General features: G+C 37.2%; 5 protein-coding genes across 10 annotated transcripts; 1 reads left to right on the forward strand and 4 right to left on the reverse strand.

The window, feature by feature from the left end:
- Positions 1-353: 353 nt before the first annotated feature.
- Positions 354-2,949, reverse strand: LOC148919635 (protein neprosin-like). Its single transcript, XM_089047363.1, has 7 exons — positions 2,554-2,949; positions 2,217-2,303; positions 1,836-2,093; positions 1,595-1,756; positions 1,412-1,465; positions 1,145-1,291; positions 354-909 (listed from the first exon to the last, which is right to left on the reverse strand). The coding sequence occupies exons 1-7, from the start codon at positions 2,716-2,718 to the stop codon at positions 517-519; spliced, it is 1,266 nt and encodes a 421-aa protein (XP_088903489.1). The 5' UTR covers positions 2,719-2,949; the 3' UTR covers positions 354-516.
- Positions 2,950-3,123: 174 nt separating this feature from the next.
- Positions 3,124-5,387, reverse strand: LOC148919636 (protein neprosin-like). Of its 2 annotated transcripts, none has more exons than XM_089047362.1 (7): positions 5,084-5,387; positions 4,921-5,007; positions 4,537-4,818; positions 4,277-4,435; positions 4,112-4,165; positions 3,886-4,032; positions 3,124-3,739 (listed from the first exon to the last, which is right to left on the reverse strand). In XM_089047362.1, the coding sequence occupies exons 1-7, from the start codon at positions 5,270-5,272 to the stop codon at positions 3,362-3,364; spliced, it is 1,296 nt and encodes a 431-aa protein (XP_088903488.1). In that variant the 5' UTR covers positions 5,273-5,387; the 3' UTR covers positions 3,124-3,361. The 2 variants fall into 2 exon arrangements, with proteins under 2 accessions (XP_088903488.1, XP_088903487.1); XM_089047361.1 differs by having other exon boundaries at positions 4,277-4,438.
- A 1,389-nt stretch (positions 5,388-6,776) lies between these two features.
- LOC103320607 (protein neprosin) lies at positions 6,777-8,913 on the reverse strand. Of its 3 annotated transcripts, none has more exons than XM_089047359.1 (7): positions 8,634-8,913; positions 8,451-8,537; positions 8,055-8,342; positions 7,774-7,932; positions 7,602-7,655; positions 7,376-7,522; positions 6,777-7,231 (listed from the first exon to the last, which is right to left on the reverse strand). In XM_089047359.1, the coding sequence occupies exons 1-7, from the start codon at positions 8,826-8,828 to the stop codon at positions 6,851-6,853; spliced, it is 1,311 nt and encodes a 436-aa protein (XP_088903485.1). In that variant the 5' UTR covers positions 8,829-8,913; the 3' UTR covers positions 6,777-6,850. The 3 variants fall into 3 exon arrangements, with proteins under 3 accessions (XP_088903485.1, XP_088903484.1, XP_088903486.1); XM_089047358.1 differs by having other exon boundaries at positions 7,774-7,935; XM_089047360.1 differs by lacking the exon at positions 7,774-7,932.
- A 1,673-nt stretch (positions 8,914-10,586) lies between these two features.
- Positions 10,587-12,818, reverse strand: LOC148919637 (protein neprosin-like). Of its 3 annotated transcripts, none has more exons than XM_089047356.1 (7): positions 12,549-12,818; positions 12,370-12,456; positions 12,029-12,270; positions 11,751-11,871; positions 11,533-11,586; positions 11,307-11,453; positions 10,587-11,166 (listed from the first exon to the last, which is right to left on the reverse strand). In XM_089047356.1, exons 1-7 carry the CDS (start codon positions 12,738-12,740, stop codon positions 10,783-10,785), a joined length of 1,227 nt encoding a protein of 408 aa, XP_088903482.1. In that variant the 5' UTR covers positions 12,741-12,818; the 3' UTR covers positions 10,587-10,782. The 3 variants fall into 3 exon arrangements, with proteins under 3 accessions (XP_088903482.1, XP_088903483.1, XP_088903481.1); XM_089047357.1 differs by having other exon boundaries at positions 10,589-11,166; positions 11,778-11,871; XM_089047355.1 differs by having other exon boundaries at positions 10,602-11,166; positions 11,710-11,871; positions 11,983-12,270.
- Positions 12,819-13,452: 634 nt separating this feature from the next.
- Positions 13,453-15,857, forward strand: LOC103320524 (uncharacterized). The gene is made up of 4 exons (XM_008222214.3): positions 13,453-13,624; positions 13,812-13,919; positions 14,385-14,552; positions 15,434-15,857. Exons 1-4 carry the CDS (start codon positions 13,523-13,525, stop codon positions 15,551-15,553), a joined length of 498 nt encoding a protein of 165 aa, XP_008220436.1. The 5' UTR covers positions 13,453-13,522; the 3' UTR covers positions 15,554-15,857.
- Positions 15,858-15,905: the final 48 nt, after the last annotated feature.

Consider the following 15,905-nt stretch of genomic DNA (forward strand, 5'->3'; position numbering starts at 1 on the left):
ATTGTTGTCTTGAAGTTCAAGCTAAAAAGTAAAAATCAAGTTCCAGAAATTGTCCCGTCCTTTTATGTTACTTTCGATCCAAGCTTTGTCAATGCTGGACAAGTGATCACCTTAATTACCAAACTCAAAATCCATCTTAATTATTCACCAAATTTAAAATAAGAAAGATGAAAAAAAAAAACCCAGTCTTTCGAAACCTCAGAATGTGAGGAGGCCAATAAAGTTAATATGGCTATTAGACCAATTATGTTGATAAATCTCTTGCAATTTGGCTTTTATATGCTCATATATGTACATGCATCTCTGTGAAAGCACAACCGGTGAGCAATGCAAGAGGATCGCAGACACAATGGGACCAAAATTATAAGTCCATTTCTGATCGCTTATAAATCAATAACAATAGGCTTCAAATATAAAATAGTCTTGCTACATTGGCTCAAGCCATCATATATTTGGACATTATTTCAAGAAAAAAACTAAGGAAATTAAGCGTCCTCATTTGAGATTATGAACAACTTAGGGACAATAAGGAGGATTTCGACCCGGTCCGCCAAAGTAAAACACAGGTTCTTGAGCAAGAGACAGAGCATAGTTCAATGCAGAGTAGCAATAATCTTCATCTGAATAAGTGCCTACCCATTCTGGGTACTTCAATTGCTTTGAATAATCTATAATCCTAACTTGCTTCACATAGCATGCATTGCCCAATTTGCCCGATGCAAAATCTCCACTTCCCATCCCCGTTCCAGTGTGTGGATGATTTTGCTTCACCTTGGAGCTAAACACTTCTCCTCCCCATTCAACTAATGTTGCAGCACCGCGTGTCAAATAATAGAAGAGCTCTCCAGGAAAATATCCCACAGGAACGTTTTGGCCAATACGCACCCACCAATTTCCCGTGCTTGGTTCCTACAACATATGTTTTAAACCGTCACATTTATGTTCAACAATGGAAATGTATTTTTTGTGCGCCAAATTTAGGAAGGAGATGAGGTTTTCTCACACACGCAACTGTCAATGTGCTATGGGGATTCGAACTTGAGACCACTGGTTTGCAAGTCAAAGCCCTTTTCACTTGGCTAAATCCCGTTGACTAACAATGGAAATGATTTGAATGGACGAAAAGTGATTAAGATTTTCAAACGTTGGTGATGCTGAAAGTGGTTTGATATTGAGGTCCCATTTTAGATGATACAGGTCCAAGGACCATACCGAGGGCTATGTCTTTATTGGTTTGCACAAATCCTGGGCAGGTGAGATCAAAGCAACCTGATGATTTGTACGAGTCCTTCTGAAAAAACACCCCCCAAAAAAAGAAGAAGAATTAAGTGCAGGCACATTTCAGATGGAGCAACCATAATATATGCTGCATTTTCCTGTTCTTTTGATCATTTTGTAATGAAGTACTTACAGTCCAATATACAAAAAGTCGAGTTGCTCCATTACCGTATACCTTTGGGTTTACCTGTCCAAAGCCAAACGAAGAGGAGCAAAAAAGAGTAGCAGTTATATACACATATGTGGAGTGATTTTGAGGAACTGATAGTTGAAAAGTAATATTTTTCAAATGAAGTTACCATAATATACTACTTACCACCCAGCCTGATTCTACACTTTCAAAAGCCTCTCCAGGTCCATTCTTAAGCCAGATTTGAGCAGTAGTGAACTCATCTGGTGATTCAACTCTTGGAGTCCAAATATTTATATCTCCTTGAGCACCAATATAATTGTATCCAGTAGTTAACAGGATAGCAGCCTAGCAAACACAGTTTTGCACAAGTTAGACAAGGATCAAAGTAAACTTTGTTAATCAAATCTTCACGGTGTTTGCTTACTGAACGATTGACTTGAGGCCCGAGTTCGACTCGGGTGCTGTTGATGTACACAGTGCCTTTGTCATCTGTGGGGGAGTAGGAAGAATGCACTGGCATTTTCTTCCCAAAGTTTTCAAGTGAAGTAGCTCTCAATAAATCTTGCTTTCGAATTCTCCGAATGGGAATGGTTCCGTCTGGACAGCTTCCACTCCTTTGCCAAATTTGAGATACCAGCTGAGAAGAATTATGATCATTTTGTACATGACTACTGGGTCTCATCTGCAATATTATACACCAACTATATCAACATTTGGAAGAATACATGATTGTTTTTAAAACTTGGAGAATGTTTTATTTTTTGCTTCATACATTCTCCAACTGTACAAAGGTTTAAAAGTCGACCTGAATTTTGTGGTTGCGCAATGCCGGATGATCAAAAGCAGGCTGTTTGTAGATGTCAACACAGTCAATGATATCTCCATCCTCACTCTGCAAGAAATCAAATAATCAAGTGGTAAAACATGCAGTCAGTCCTCTGAGCCTACCAAGTCATAGCAGTAGCAGAACAAAGAAGAAATTGTGAAATTTAAGACAGCAGAGGCAATAGCACAAAGGGTTGAGCTAAATTTTGAAATAGAGAAGAATGATGAAAGAAAATTATATAACAGATCTGATATAGATAAAATTCTGTGAAAGTGTGTTTAGTCAGAAAGCTAATAAAAATGGCAGAAAATCAGACCTTGATAGTCTTCACGCCACGCTTATTCAAAAGCTTCAACTTCTTATGAACTTCCAAAGAAATTCGTTTAGTTCTAGCATTCACATGGTGATGTTCTGCTGCACTAACACAAAAAACAAACAATCCCAATGCTAACGAGAGGATTAAAGCCCTCTTCTTCCCCATCTTCAATCTCTTTTTGTGTCTCACTTACACTCTTGCACACGCACAGAGATACAATCAAGCTATAGATAAAATTAACAGGATAATTAGGTAGTAAAATTAACCTTTGAGAAACCAAATTAAGGCGTGTCTGGTTGAAAAGAAAGAAGGTAATGTGTTATTGTATATATGATGCAAGTCCTCGCGGCTTCATCCACATGTCAAATGTGCAGTTCATGCACGCCTCTCTTAAATATAGAAACATAATAAGTACTCTTGTCTTGGTGCAATATTTGGACATAATTGCATGTATAGAAAACGGGTTTTATCTTTATCCAGTGAATTAAGATGTTCCCATTAGCAGCATTTTGTCCTTTTATTTAATTTAGAGAGTCACATTTTGTGAATGGTGGCATTTGCTTAAGATATCTTTCGCCTTTCTGTCTCACTTTCTTCTAAGATATGCTAATGCTATACCAATTACATACAAACACAGATTCCATGTTACCTACCAAGAAAAAAACCTCATTTGGAAACCGGCAAATTAAGCTGATATGCCATTTTGGTAAACATTGAAAATTGGAAATGTTCTCATTTTCGGGATGAAATAGTATTATCGACTTGTGGTTTTGGTGCTTGTCTTAAACAATTCCTAGCTAAGCTAAGTTTAAGGGCACTTATAATTTCTACCAGGCCCTCCATAATAGAACTCAGGATCTTCAACATAGTCTTCAACATAGATAGCATCATAGCAGTTGAACTCGTCCATGTAAGTCTCAGCCCATTCAGGGATTTTCAGTGCAGGTGAATTGTCATGTATTCTCATTCTTGTTATGACACCTGAAAATCCCGCAGTACTAGCAAAGCGTCCATTCCCCATATCTGTTTTTGTGTGGGGAGTAGTTCCTACTCTTGAGCTATAGACTTCACCTCCCCATTCAACACCTGTTGCATGATAGCTCAATGATAAAAACAGCTCCGGCGGCCAATAACCGATGTTAATTCTCTCCCCGTATTGCACCCACCAATTGCTTGTTACTGGATCCTAAATTTGGAAGCAAATGAAAAAGAAACTCAATCGAAGATATGAGAAGAACACTTAATATATTACATTGTCTTTTTTAGATATCAGATATGTTATATATATGTTGCTAAACTGTACATGTTATGTTATTAAACTGTTGAGCTGACCTTGAAGATGTAGACAATTATCTCATATGGAAGCCCATCAGGAACGGAGATTGGATAAATTGCTGCACCAAGAGCAATTTCATGGCTAGTCTGAACAAATCCAGGACAAGTAAGATCAAAGCAACCAGTTTTCTTTGAACCATCAGCCTGCAGGAACATCAGAAATCACATCAAGTCCAGTGGAATTACTCACATGAAAACTAAGTCATGAAACACGTCAACTTACAGTCCAGTATATGAAAAATCGAGTATTTCTGTCCCCGTAGACGCTTGGATTTACCTAAAGAGGGATTCCGAGTTATTTTTCGGACTAAAAGTTATGCCATGAACATAGAATGTAACAGAAGTAAGTAGCATCAAGATGAAAGTGAAAGGGTTTATGTTAATATACCGCCCATCCAGATTCAACACTCTCAAAGGCAAAACTTGGACCGTTTATGAGACAAACTTGAGAAGTAGTATATTCATCATCAAGCTCAACAGAAGGGGCACAAACTTTTATGTCTCCTTTGGCTCCAGTATAACTGTACCCTTCTGTAAGCAATATTGCCTTCTGAGGCCATCACAAATTACCAACAACCAAAAAAACCCCTCTTCATGAGATGTAATTAATTTACCAATTAAAAATGTGAAAATGGGGAGTTAATGTACCGAGTGGTTTGCTCGTAGAAGGTAGACAGATTTGTTGTCACTAGACTCTGCAACATGACGAGACAGGGTACTGTGCTTCTTTCTTCCATAGTCCTTAACTGAGCTAGCTCTAAGCAGGTCCTTTTTTCGAATTCTTCGGACTGGGATCGTTCCTTGAGGACAGCGTCCACTTTTCTTCCATGTTTGCTTCACTGTCACGGAAGATTGTTCACTCCTTTTCTTCAATCTATCCATTTTTGTCATTGTCTTTGTCTCCTTCGTCAGATCATATGTTGGTGCCATCTGAAAAAAGACTCAAAGCATTTGTTAGATTATCAGTAAATATATAATGTCACAGAGAAGAGAAATGTGTTTACTTTCAACTAGAACTTATACAAGGCAGACCTGGATGGTGTGGTTTCTGAGAGCAGGATGGTCAAAAGCTGGCTGCTTGTAAATGTCAATGCAATCAATGATATCACCATCCTCACTCTACAAGCAATCATATGAGCTGATTAAATGAATACAATGAGAAGAAAATTTATGTCAAGTTCTGGACAATTCAAACCTGAATGGTTTTAACTGCAGGCCTTCTAAGTTGGGTTAATTTTCTTTCAACTTCCAGAATCTTCTGTTTAGAGAACACATTGCCCTCCACAAGCACCCCACATCTAATTAGAGTCACTGTCACTCCCACCATAATTACCATCATCCCCCTTAATCTAATCACTTCACCACCAGACAATCCTTTCCCCATTTTTCGTTAACTAAACTCTGTCTGACATGTACTAAATCTCAGGTAATTCAAATACCCAAAATTATAAAATGGAGATTGATCATCTTCCTTTCAGAATCTAAGATGAGCTTGGGTTATCTTCCTAAACCCATATATATTTTCTGATAACTATATATATCTGCAAAATTTGCATGATTCACCTTCCAATCATGCAACTTACACATTTTTATTCAATATTTGAATTGTCACATGTTAAATTCAAGATGGGTATCCTGTTGAATATTTAAACAATTCCTTAGAATTGGAATTGGTTAAACCTAGCCACACAAATCTTTAGCCAATGAAGAATGAAAGTTAAATTTCTACAATATGGCTTGGTTCCTTCCCTCGGCTTTACTATTTCTTAAAAAAATTAGGGGAAAACGAGTATAGCCGCAGTAAACTATAAAAACCGTGTACAGCCGAGCGGCTATACTATTTCTAAAAACAATTAAGAAAATACCGGGTACCGCCGCCCGGCTATACTATTTTTCTAAAAAATAGAGGCAAACGAGTGCGAGTATAGCCGACCTTTTATATTTATAGAGTATTACAGCCGATCGGCTATACTTTGGATAGACTACGATTTTTATTATTACAAATGGTATAGCCGGACGGCTATACTACAAAATGGGGGCGGTGGTCTTTTTTATTATAAATAGTATAGCCACGCGGCTATACGGATTTTTTTAAATAATTAATTGAGTATAGCCGACCGGCTAGACGTTTTTGGTATAGCCGCCCGGCGATATTCGGATATTTTTATATAATAAAAACGGTATAGCCGCGCGGCTATATATATGAACAAGAATTTGCATTCACATCGAATAGAAAATTTTAAAAGTAGAGCCGAACGGCTATACCCTTGTTCAAATATATCGCGGACTTTTGACACTTCCACCAGACTTCCACCAGATTTACTTTCTCTTTGTAACCGGTATTACAAATTAGCAAATTACACACAAATGTGTGTGTTTCTTATAGTTTGATTTATAGAACTAACTGAGTCATTTCTCCTTACCTTCAAATCGCAACTTAACACGTATGCATAAATAACTTATTAAAAGCATGTTAAAAAATTTACACTCATGTCAAATTAGTTTGCATGCTAAAAATGAACGACTCATTTTCAGCAAGGAACCAAATATTTTTCTTGATTTATTATTTAAAAAAAATGAAATTCCAAGTCCTTTGTGCAAAATTGAACTTGTTAATGTACACATAATCGACGCCAATACTCCAAAAACGTCACTTCTCTCTAAATCTAAATTCAAATATTGTGCAACCTTTGGATAGATCTTCGGTCAAATTGAAGATGGTAAGTAACTAACGCAAAATTTTACCAATTAATTAGGAGATTTCCACTCCATAAGGCTTTTCTTTTTTGGGACGAAATAGAATCATCCGTGTTTTTGGTGTTTATGTCCAAAACTACGTTATTTTGAGGATAAGAGTTTTGGGTTTTTATAGTTTATATTGGAAAAATAAATGAAAGTTTAAAACGACATAATTACCCATTATAATGGGTCTTAAACAAGTCCTAGCAGAGCTAAGCTAAGCTTAAGGGCACATATAATTTCTACCAGGCCCTCCATAATAGAACTCAGGATCTTCAACATAATCTGAAAGATACCTTACATTATAACAGTTGAACTCATCCATCAAAGTAGTAACTATATCAGGGAATTTCAGCCCAGGTGAATTCTCATGTATTCGGATTCTTCTTATGGCTCCTGAAGTCCCCCAAACAGAATCAGCAAAGTGTCCACTGCCCATATCTGTTTTTGTGTGAGGAGTTGTTCCCACTCTTGAGCTATAAACTTCACCTCCCCATTCAGCACTTGTTGCATGGTAGCTCAGTGCAACAAAGAGCTCCGGCGGCCAATAACCGACGTTAATTCTCTCCCCATATTGCACCCACCAATTGCTTGTTACCGGATCCTATATTTGGAGACAAAAACAGAAAGAAATTCAATCGAAGATAAGGGAAGAAAACCTATTATCGTGTTCCAAGTAGTAATGTTGACATGTTATGTTGCAAAACTATCCGTTAGGTACGTTATGTTGTCAAATTATTGACCTGACCTTGTAGATATAGACGATTATTTGATATGGAAGCCCATTAGGAACAGAGATGGGATAGATTGCTGCACCAAGAGCAATTTCATGGCTAGTCTGAACAAATCCAGGACAAGTGAGATCAAAGCAACCAGTTTTCTTTGAACCATCAACCTGCAGGAACATCAGAAATCATATCAAATCTAGTGGAATTACTCATATGAAAACTAATTTATGATTCATGTCAGCTTACAGTCCAGTATACGAAAAATCGAGTCTGTCTGTCCCCATATACGCTGGGATTTACCTGAAGGGATTCAGAGCATTTTTTCAGACTAAAAAGTAATGCCATGAACATAAAATGTAACAGAAGTAAGTAGCTTCAAGATCAAAGTGAAAGGGTTTATTAATTTTCATATATATACCGCCCATCCAGATTCAACACTCTCAAAGTCATAATAAGCACCATTTATGAGACAAACTTGAGAAGTACTATATTCATCATCAAGCTCAACAGCAGGGTTATAAACTTTGATGTCTCCTTTGGCTCCATTATATCTATACCCATCTGTAAACAATATTGCCTTCTGAGGCCATCACAAATTACACCAACACAAAAGCCAAAAAAACAAAAAAACCCCTCTCCATTAGATATATGTTGTAGTTAATTTACCAATTAATTAAAAAATGTGTGTGTTTGATTTACCGAGTGGTTTGCTCGTTGAAGGTTCACAGTTTTGTTGTCACTAAACTCTGAAACATGACGAGACAGGGTAGAACTGTGCTTCTTTCTTCCATGGTCCTTAACCGAGCTGGCTCTCAGAAGCTCCTTTTTCCGGATTCTTCGGACCGGGATTGTTCCCTGAGGACAGTTTCCACTTTTGTGCCATGTCTGCTTCACTGTAGTGGGAGATTGTTCTTCATTCCTCTTCTTCCATCTGTCCATTTTTCCCATTGTCTTTGTCTCCTTTGTTGCATCATATGTAGGTGCCATCTGAAAAAAGACTCAAACCACTTGTTATATGGTAGTAAAAAGATATTGAAGTTGCAGAGTAAATCTTTTCTTTTTTTCAGTTTCAACTAGAACAACAGAAAGGCAGACCTGGATGGTGTGGTTTCTGAGAGCAGGATGACCAAAGGCTGGCTGCTTGTAAATGTCAATGCAATCAATGATATCACCATCCTCACTCTACAAACAATCATTTGAGCTGAGAATTAATACAATATATGAAGTATAATAAGACAAAAACTTATGTGTGGAGAGCTCATTCTGGACAATTCAAACCTGAATGGTTTTAACTGCAGGTCTTCTAAGTTGGGTTAATTTTCTTTCAACTTCCAAAATCTTCTGTTTAGATAACAAATCACCCTCCACAAGCACCCCACATCTAATTAGAGTCACTGTCACTCCCAACATAATTACCATCATCTTCATCCCCCTTAATCTAATCACTTCACCACAACACAACCCTTTCCCCATTTGTTTGATTATATATTAAATCTCAGGTAATTTAAATACCCAAAATCATAAAATGGAAACTGATTATATTGCTTTCAGAATCTAAGATGGGCTTAGGTTATTTAAGGACAATGTCACCCACAATGTGCAGCATATATATCTTCTGCAAACTACATATATCTGCAAAATTTGCATGATTCACCTTCCAAATCATGCAAATTTCACATTTTTATTCTATATTTGAATTGCCAAGTGTTAAATTCAAGATGGTAGCTGTTGAATTTTTGGACAAGTGTGTCCTTAACCTTGGTTAAACCCAGCTACATAAATCTTTAGCCAATGAAGAACTGATTGTTAAATTTCTACAGTGGGGCTTTGTTTCCTTCCCTCCAATGGCCTTACTTCAAAATTTCAAATGTACTGATTTCATCATATCTCTACTATATAACTTAATCTATCTATGTTATTAGGTGATAATGCTACGTGTCAATCATAGAATTAAACGGACCTAACACGTGTAGATCATGTCAAATTGTAATTTGCATGTAAGGAGGAATGACTCATTTTAAGAAATGAGACAAATATTTTTCTCGATTATTATATATAAAAAAAATGAAATTCCAAGTCGTTTGTGCAAAGTTTAACATGTTATGTTAGTGTAACACATAATCGATGCCTATACACCAAATACGTCACTTCCCTCTAAATCTGAATTCAAATATTGCGCAATCTCTAGATTGAAATGACAATTAATATGCCTAATTTTACCAATTTATTAGGAGATTTCCACTCTCTAAGAGCATTTCCAGCAGTTTGCCCCTTGTCATGGCAAGGGAGCCTAGGCAGCTACTATTCACATGAATAGTGGCTGCCTAACCTCCCAAAGAAAGTGTGTTTCAGTTGCCCTTTGCCATGGCAAATACTATTCATTTTTTTGTTTTTTTCACAACTTTTTTTACTTAAACAATTCATTTGGATAATATTTTCGAATAAGATTTTTAGGTTCCTACGTGTCAATACTATTCATATCGGATAAGATTTTATTAGTTGTATTGGTTGGTATTTATTTATTTTTTTTTAAAAAAGGTATGAGGATTTAGTGTTAAAAGTGAAGAGTATTGGTTGGTATTTATAGACACTGGCGGACCCAGAATTTTTTTAGCGGATGTGCAATATTGACTAAGTATGAAAAATGATTTTTCGGAATAATCATTTTCTCAAGATAATTTTTGGGGGCTTTTATTCCTTACACATCAAATAAGAAAACTTGATTTTATGGGATTTTAATATGAAGTATATATTGACTTAATGAGCCATCATTTTTAGCCTAAATCGTATTTTGCACTAAAACCGATTTTTCATATTTTGATATGGTGGGAATTTGATTTTCTAGTATTTTTATTTGAATCCAAATGGGGGGTACTTTCTTATTTACATTGTAAACTTAAGTAAATGGTAAATGTTGAAAATGGAAATAAGGTATAGAGAAAAAAAAAATCAATAATTTTTTTGGTATTTTAAAAAAAAATTTCCATTTTTTTGTTGTACAAAAATTGGCTACCGTTAGATTGCTGGAAAAAATCTTATTGGAGAGCTCAACGCGCGCCACGTGGACGATTAAAAAATTTGGACACAGGGCTGAAGTCAACGTGACGTCAGCCTTCCCCTCGGCCAGCCCAGTTCGTTGGGTCCCACTCCTTGCCCGGGCCACTTTTTGTTGCTGGAAACAGCATTCCCCTTGGTCCCCTTGCTGGAAATGCTCCCAAGGCTTTTCCTTTTGGGGACGAAATAGAATTATCCACTTGTGTTTTTAGTACTTGTATTGTGTTTATGTCTAAAACTACGTCATTTTGAGAATAAGACCTTTGGGGTTTACAGAGTTTGATATTGAAAAAATAACTAATGAAAGTTTAAAACAACATAATTACCCATTCTAATGGGGTCTTAAGCAAGTCCTAGCAAAGCTAACATAAGCTTAAGGGCACATATAATTTCTACCAGGCCCTCCATAATAGAACTCAGGATCTTCAACATAATCCGAAAGGTACTTGACATCATAACAGTTGAACTCATCCATCAAAGTATTAACTATATCAGGGAATTTCAGCCCAGGTGAATTCTCATGTACTCGAATTCTTTTTATGACGCCTGAAGTCCCCCAAACTGCTGACTCAGCAAAGTGTCCACTGCCCATATCTGTTCTTGTGTGAGGCGTAGTTCCCACTCTTGAGCTATAAACTTCACCTCCCCATTCAACACTTGTTGCATGGTAGCTTAATAAAACAAACAGCTCCGGCGGCCAGTAACCGATGTTAATTTTCTCCCCATATTGCACCCACCAGTTGCTTGTTACTGGATCCTAAATTTGGACGCAAAACAAAAAAGAAATTCAATTGAAGATATGATCGGAAAACTTATTTAGTATTACGAATAATATTAGACATGTTATGTTGCTAAACTGTTCATCAGTGCGTTATGTTGTTAAACTGTTGACCTGACCTTGTAGATGTAGACAATTATTTGATATGGAAGCCCATGAGGAAGAGAGATTGGATGGATTGCTGCACCAAGAGCAATTTCATGGCTAGTCTGAACAAATCCAGGACAAGTGAGATCAAAGCAACCAGTTTTCTGTGAGCCATCAACCTGCAGAAACATCAGAAATCACATCAAATCTAGTGGAATTACTCACATGAATGTTAAGTCCTTATTCATGTCTGCTTACAGTCCAATACACGAAAAATCGAGTCTGTCTGTCCCCGTATACACTGGGATTTACCTGAAGAGGGATTAGAGTAATTTTTCAGACTAAAAAGTTATGCCATGAACATAAAATATGACAGAAGAAGTAAGTAGCTTCAAGATGAAAGTGAAAGGGTTTATTATGTTGATATATATATACCGCCCATCCAGATTCAACACTCTCAAAGTCATAATAAGCACCATTAATGAGGGAAACTTGAGAAGTACTATATTCATCATCAAGCTCGACAGATGGGTTATAAACTTTGATGTCTCCTTTGGCTCCATTATATCTGTACCCTTCTGTAAACAATATTGCCTTCTGATGTCATCAAAAATTACACACAGAGAAAAAAAAAACCTCTTCATTAGGTGTATAGTTGTAGTTAATTTTCCAATTAATTGAAAATGTGTGTGTGGGGAATTGATGTACCGAGTGGTTTGCTCGTTGAAGGTACACAGTTTTGTTGTCACTTAACTGTGGAACGTGACGAGACAAGGTAGAACTGTGCTTCTTTCTACCGTAGTCCTTAACCGAGCTGGCTCTCAGAAGCTCCTTTTTCTGGATTCTTCGGACCGGGATTGTCCCCTGAGGACAGCTTCCACTTTTGTGCCATGTTTGCTTCACTGTAATGGGAGATTGTTCTTCATTCCTCTTCTTCCATCTGTCCATTTTTTCCATTGTCTTTGTCTCCTTGGTTGTGTCATATGTTGGTGCCATCTGAAAAAATACTCAAAGCAGTTGTTATATGGTAGTAAAAAGATTGAGGTTGCAGAGTAAATCTTTGTCCACTTTCAACTTGCACAACAGAAGGCAGACCTGGATGGTGTGGTTTCTGAGAGCAGGATGATCAAAAGCTGGCTGCTTGTAAATGTCAATGCAATCAATGATATCACCATCTTCACTCTACAAGCAATCATAGAGATTAATATGAACTGAGTAAATGAATACAATGAAGAAAACTTATGTGAAGGGCTCAAGTTCTGGACAATTCTTACCTGAATGGTTTTAACTGCAGGCCTTCTAAGTTGGTTTAATTGTCTTTCGGCTTCCAAAATCTTCTGTTTAGAGAACAACTTACCCTCCACAAGCACCCCACATCTAATAAGAGTCACAGTTACTCCCAACATAATTACCATTATGCCCCTTATTCCAATCCCTTCACCACAAAACAACCCCCTTCCCCCCATTTGTTGTTAGCTAATCACAAAGACCCAAAATCATGAAATGGAAATTTTCTTTCTTTCAGTATATGAGATGGGCTAAGATCCCAACACTAGTTGAATCTCTTCAAGGACAATGCCTCCGTAATATGTAGCACATGATTCTGATTACATATGTGCAGACTTTGCATGGTTCACCTTCCAATCATGCCAATTTCGTTTTGTTTTTCGGTCCAATATTTGAACTGCGGCGTGTAAAATGGAAAATGGTATGAGGACTAACATTATGACATGTCCTCGCAAATTAGAATGGCAAAATGATTGTTAAATTCCTACAATATTGCTTCGGTTCCTTCACTTCAATGGCCTTCAAAATTTCAAATGAAGTACTATTATCATAAATCTAAAAACTAATGTGAAAAAAGACGGATACACTAATTTGACTAATTGACCTAATTCACATTTGCTACTTAAAAAACTTTCCTTATATCAAACTTCTCTTTGTAACAGGTATCATAAGTAACAGGTATCATGCATATGATTCATATAATCTAATATTTTTTTAATACAAGCGATATTAAAAAAGATGATTCGTACATAGGCCATCGATTTTAGGGTAAATTGTCGTTAACTTGAGCTAAAAATCCCCGTGTCAGGAGAAAAGTGTGAAATTCCGCACAACGACGCCGTGTAACTGATAGCGTCGATTCATCGCCCAAGCCCCCCTTATTTATTACTCATCCTGCCACTCCCTACACACAGTGAGACAAAGACGCGGTGAGTAGCTCGAGATTGACGCCAAATCGAAAATGGTGAAATTTTTACTTCAGATCGCTGCGGACCTCGAGAACCTGACGAACCTTCAGCCCCAGGAAGGCTGCAATGACCCCAACTTTTCCTATCTTTTCAAGGTCACCTTCATTTCCTTTCGTCAAGTTTTTTACTCCAAAAATGCTGTCGATTTTGTCATTATAGTTTGTGTTCGTGTTCAGATTTCTAGGGGTTGTAGCTTAAATTGATGTCGATGTTCGTCGCTTAGTCTCCCGAGCTTGATATAGTCATTATTAACATGATTCTATTCTTTTTGTAATCTTGCAGTTGAAATGTGAGAGGTGTGGAGAGCTGAGCCAGAGGGAAACTTGTGTGAGCTTGAACGAGACTGTTCCTCTTCCATCGGGCAAGGCAACCGTTAATCTCGTTCAGAAGGTAACCATTTCTCTCTCTCTCTCTCTCTCTCTCTCTCTCTCTCTCTCTACTAATTGCTCAATGGGCTTTGGAATTTAAGAGCTTATTGAAGTATATGTAGTTTCTGAGGAAATAGAAGGAAAGGAACAGAAGAGTTATGGTAGTTTGTGTTTTCTGTAGTATGCTTGTTTGGTTGAGCAAATGCTTTGTTTGTTTGGGTGCCTAATTGTAGCGACAACTTTGAGATTTTATCGGGATTTCATTTCTCTTCTCTTGGTTAAAGTTTACATATGTGGGTTCCAACACATTTCTCTGTGCAGTTTCTATTTGATGACATATGAGTCAACTACGGTGACATAAGTTATTACTTTTGCATATCTTCAATTCATGGCTATGGGGGTTGTTCCCTTTATGTTTTATCTTTGAACGAATATTTTCTGGTTAAGTTTGCTGTATATGTGTGGTGATTTGCATCTCCCCTTGTAGTGCAAGTTTTGTGGAAGGGATGGAACTCTGACAATGATGCCAGGTCATGGTAAACCACTGACCCAGCAAATGTGTGAAGAAAGGAAGTTTTCCCCCTTGATGATGTTTGAGTGCAGGGGTTATGAGCCTGTGGACTATGTATTTGCTGGTGGGTGGAATGTTGAATCTGTAAGTTTCTCTTCTTCACACATCAACTTCCAATTATGTAGCATATTGTATAAAACTTTCTTATTGTACTTATGGATGGAAAATGACTTTGCTGGGACCTTTGAGCTGAATGGTCTTATAAATAGTAATTGTGTGAACATTCCTAAGCACTAAATCTCAGTAACTCCTGTGAACTTCAGCGCATATGTATAAATTCTTTTATTCTTCTCTTCTTAACTCTCCTTGTTTGTACTTATAGTACATTAAGCATTAAGGATTGCATATCCTATTCCATAATGTGGTAGCGCCTTTCAAAGCTTATTTTGGTATTTTTGTCCTTTTGAGTTCTGATCCTTTCTTTTTGGGGTGAGAAAGCTCAGGTCTCTGTCCTTTAGCATAAAGATCTTAAGGTTAGTACATCTCATGAGCATATCATATTCAAGAGGTGGGAACTGCAGAAAATAGTGATATTTTATTTTTCTGACGTAAGGGCATCCCACAAACAGTATAATTGTCTTGTACACTAGATTTACTATGGAAGCCTACCATGTGGATTGGACCAGAGATGGTGTCACAAAATGTCAACTCATTTTTACTGCTCTGCTTGGCCAGGAGGAGTGTCATGCCCGCCTATCGCCATTCCCTACGCCAAGGAGAATAAAAGTGCAAATTAGATTGAGAACGAAATTTAGAAAAAGCAACAAGGAGTGAAAAACGAATTCCTAGAGGCCCCAGTCAAATGAATTTTTGCATTTGAATTGTTGAATTTTTTAAAATAGGAGAATAGTTTCGATTTTTGAAGTTCTAGTTTTCATTTTCGGAAGTTCTACTTATTTATGTACTTCAATCGACTCTGCTGGATGCATCTTTATTTCAACTTAAACTAGTGTTCATTCTTGTAGGTGGAAGGGACAAAATTTGACCATGTTGACTTGTCGGGAGGGGACTTTGTTGAATATGATGAGAAGGGAGAGTGCCCAGTTATGGTTTCCAACCTCCGTGCCAGTTTTGTGGTGAAGTAGAGTGGAATATGCTACAAGAAATATGCCATGGTATATAGAATTTGGCATGTGAAGCTAACTGTTCCTTTGTGAATAAGATAGAAACATCTACATCTTGGCTGTTTCATGTGCTGTGACTGTGAGCAGAAAACGCTCTGTAGTATCTTAGTATTAGTCTTCAACTTTGGCGTTTTCATAGATAGTAGATATACTGGCAAACTACAGAGCTAATGTTGTGGCATTGTTCAGTTTTCAAGGATCTCATTGTCAACACGACGTGTTATCACACGTTCAAAATGAATGCATGGATGGTTTTCTTTGCAAATCGTGGTTACATCATGAATTGTTTTGCAGGATCGCCATTCACAGCAGC

The sequence above is a fragment of the Prunus mume genome, linkage group LG2, assembly GCF_029339155.1.
Source record: "Prunus mume cultivar Tortuosa linkage group LG2, ASM2933915v1, whole genome shotgun sequence".
Classification (NCBI taxonomy): domain Eukaryota; kingdom Viridiplantae; phylum Streptophyta; class Magnoliopsida; order Rosales; family Rosaceae; genus Prunus; species Prunus mume.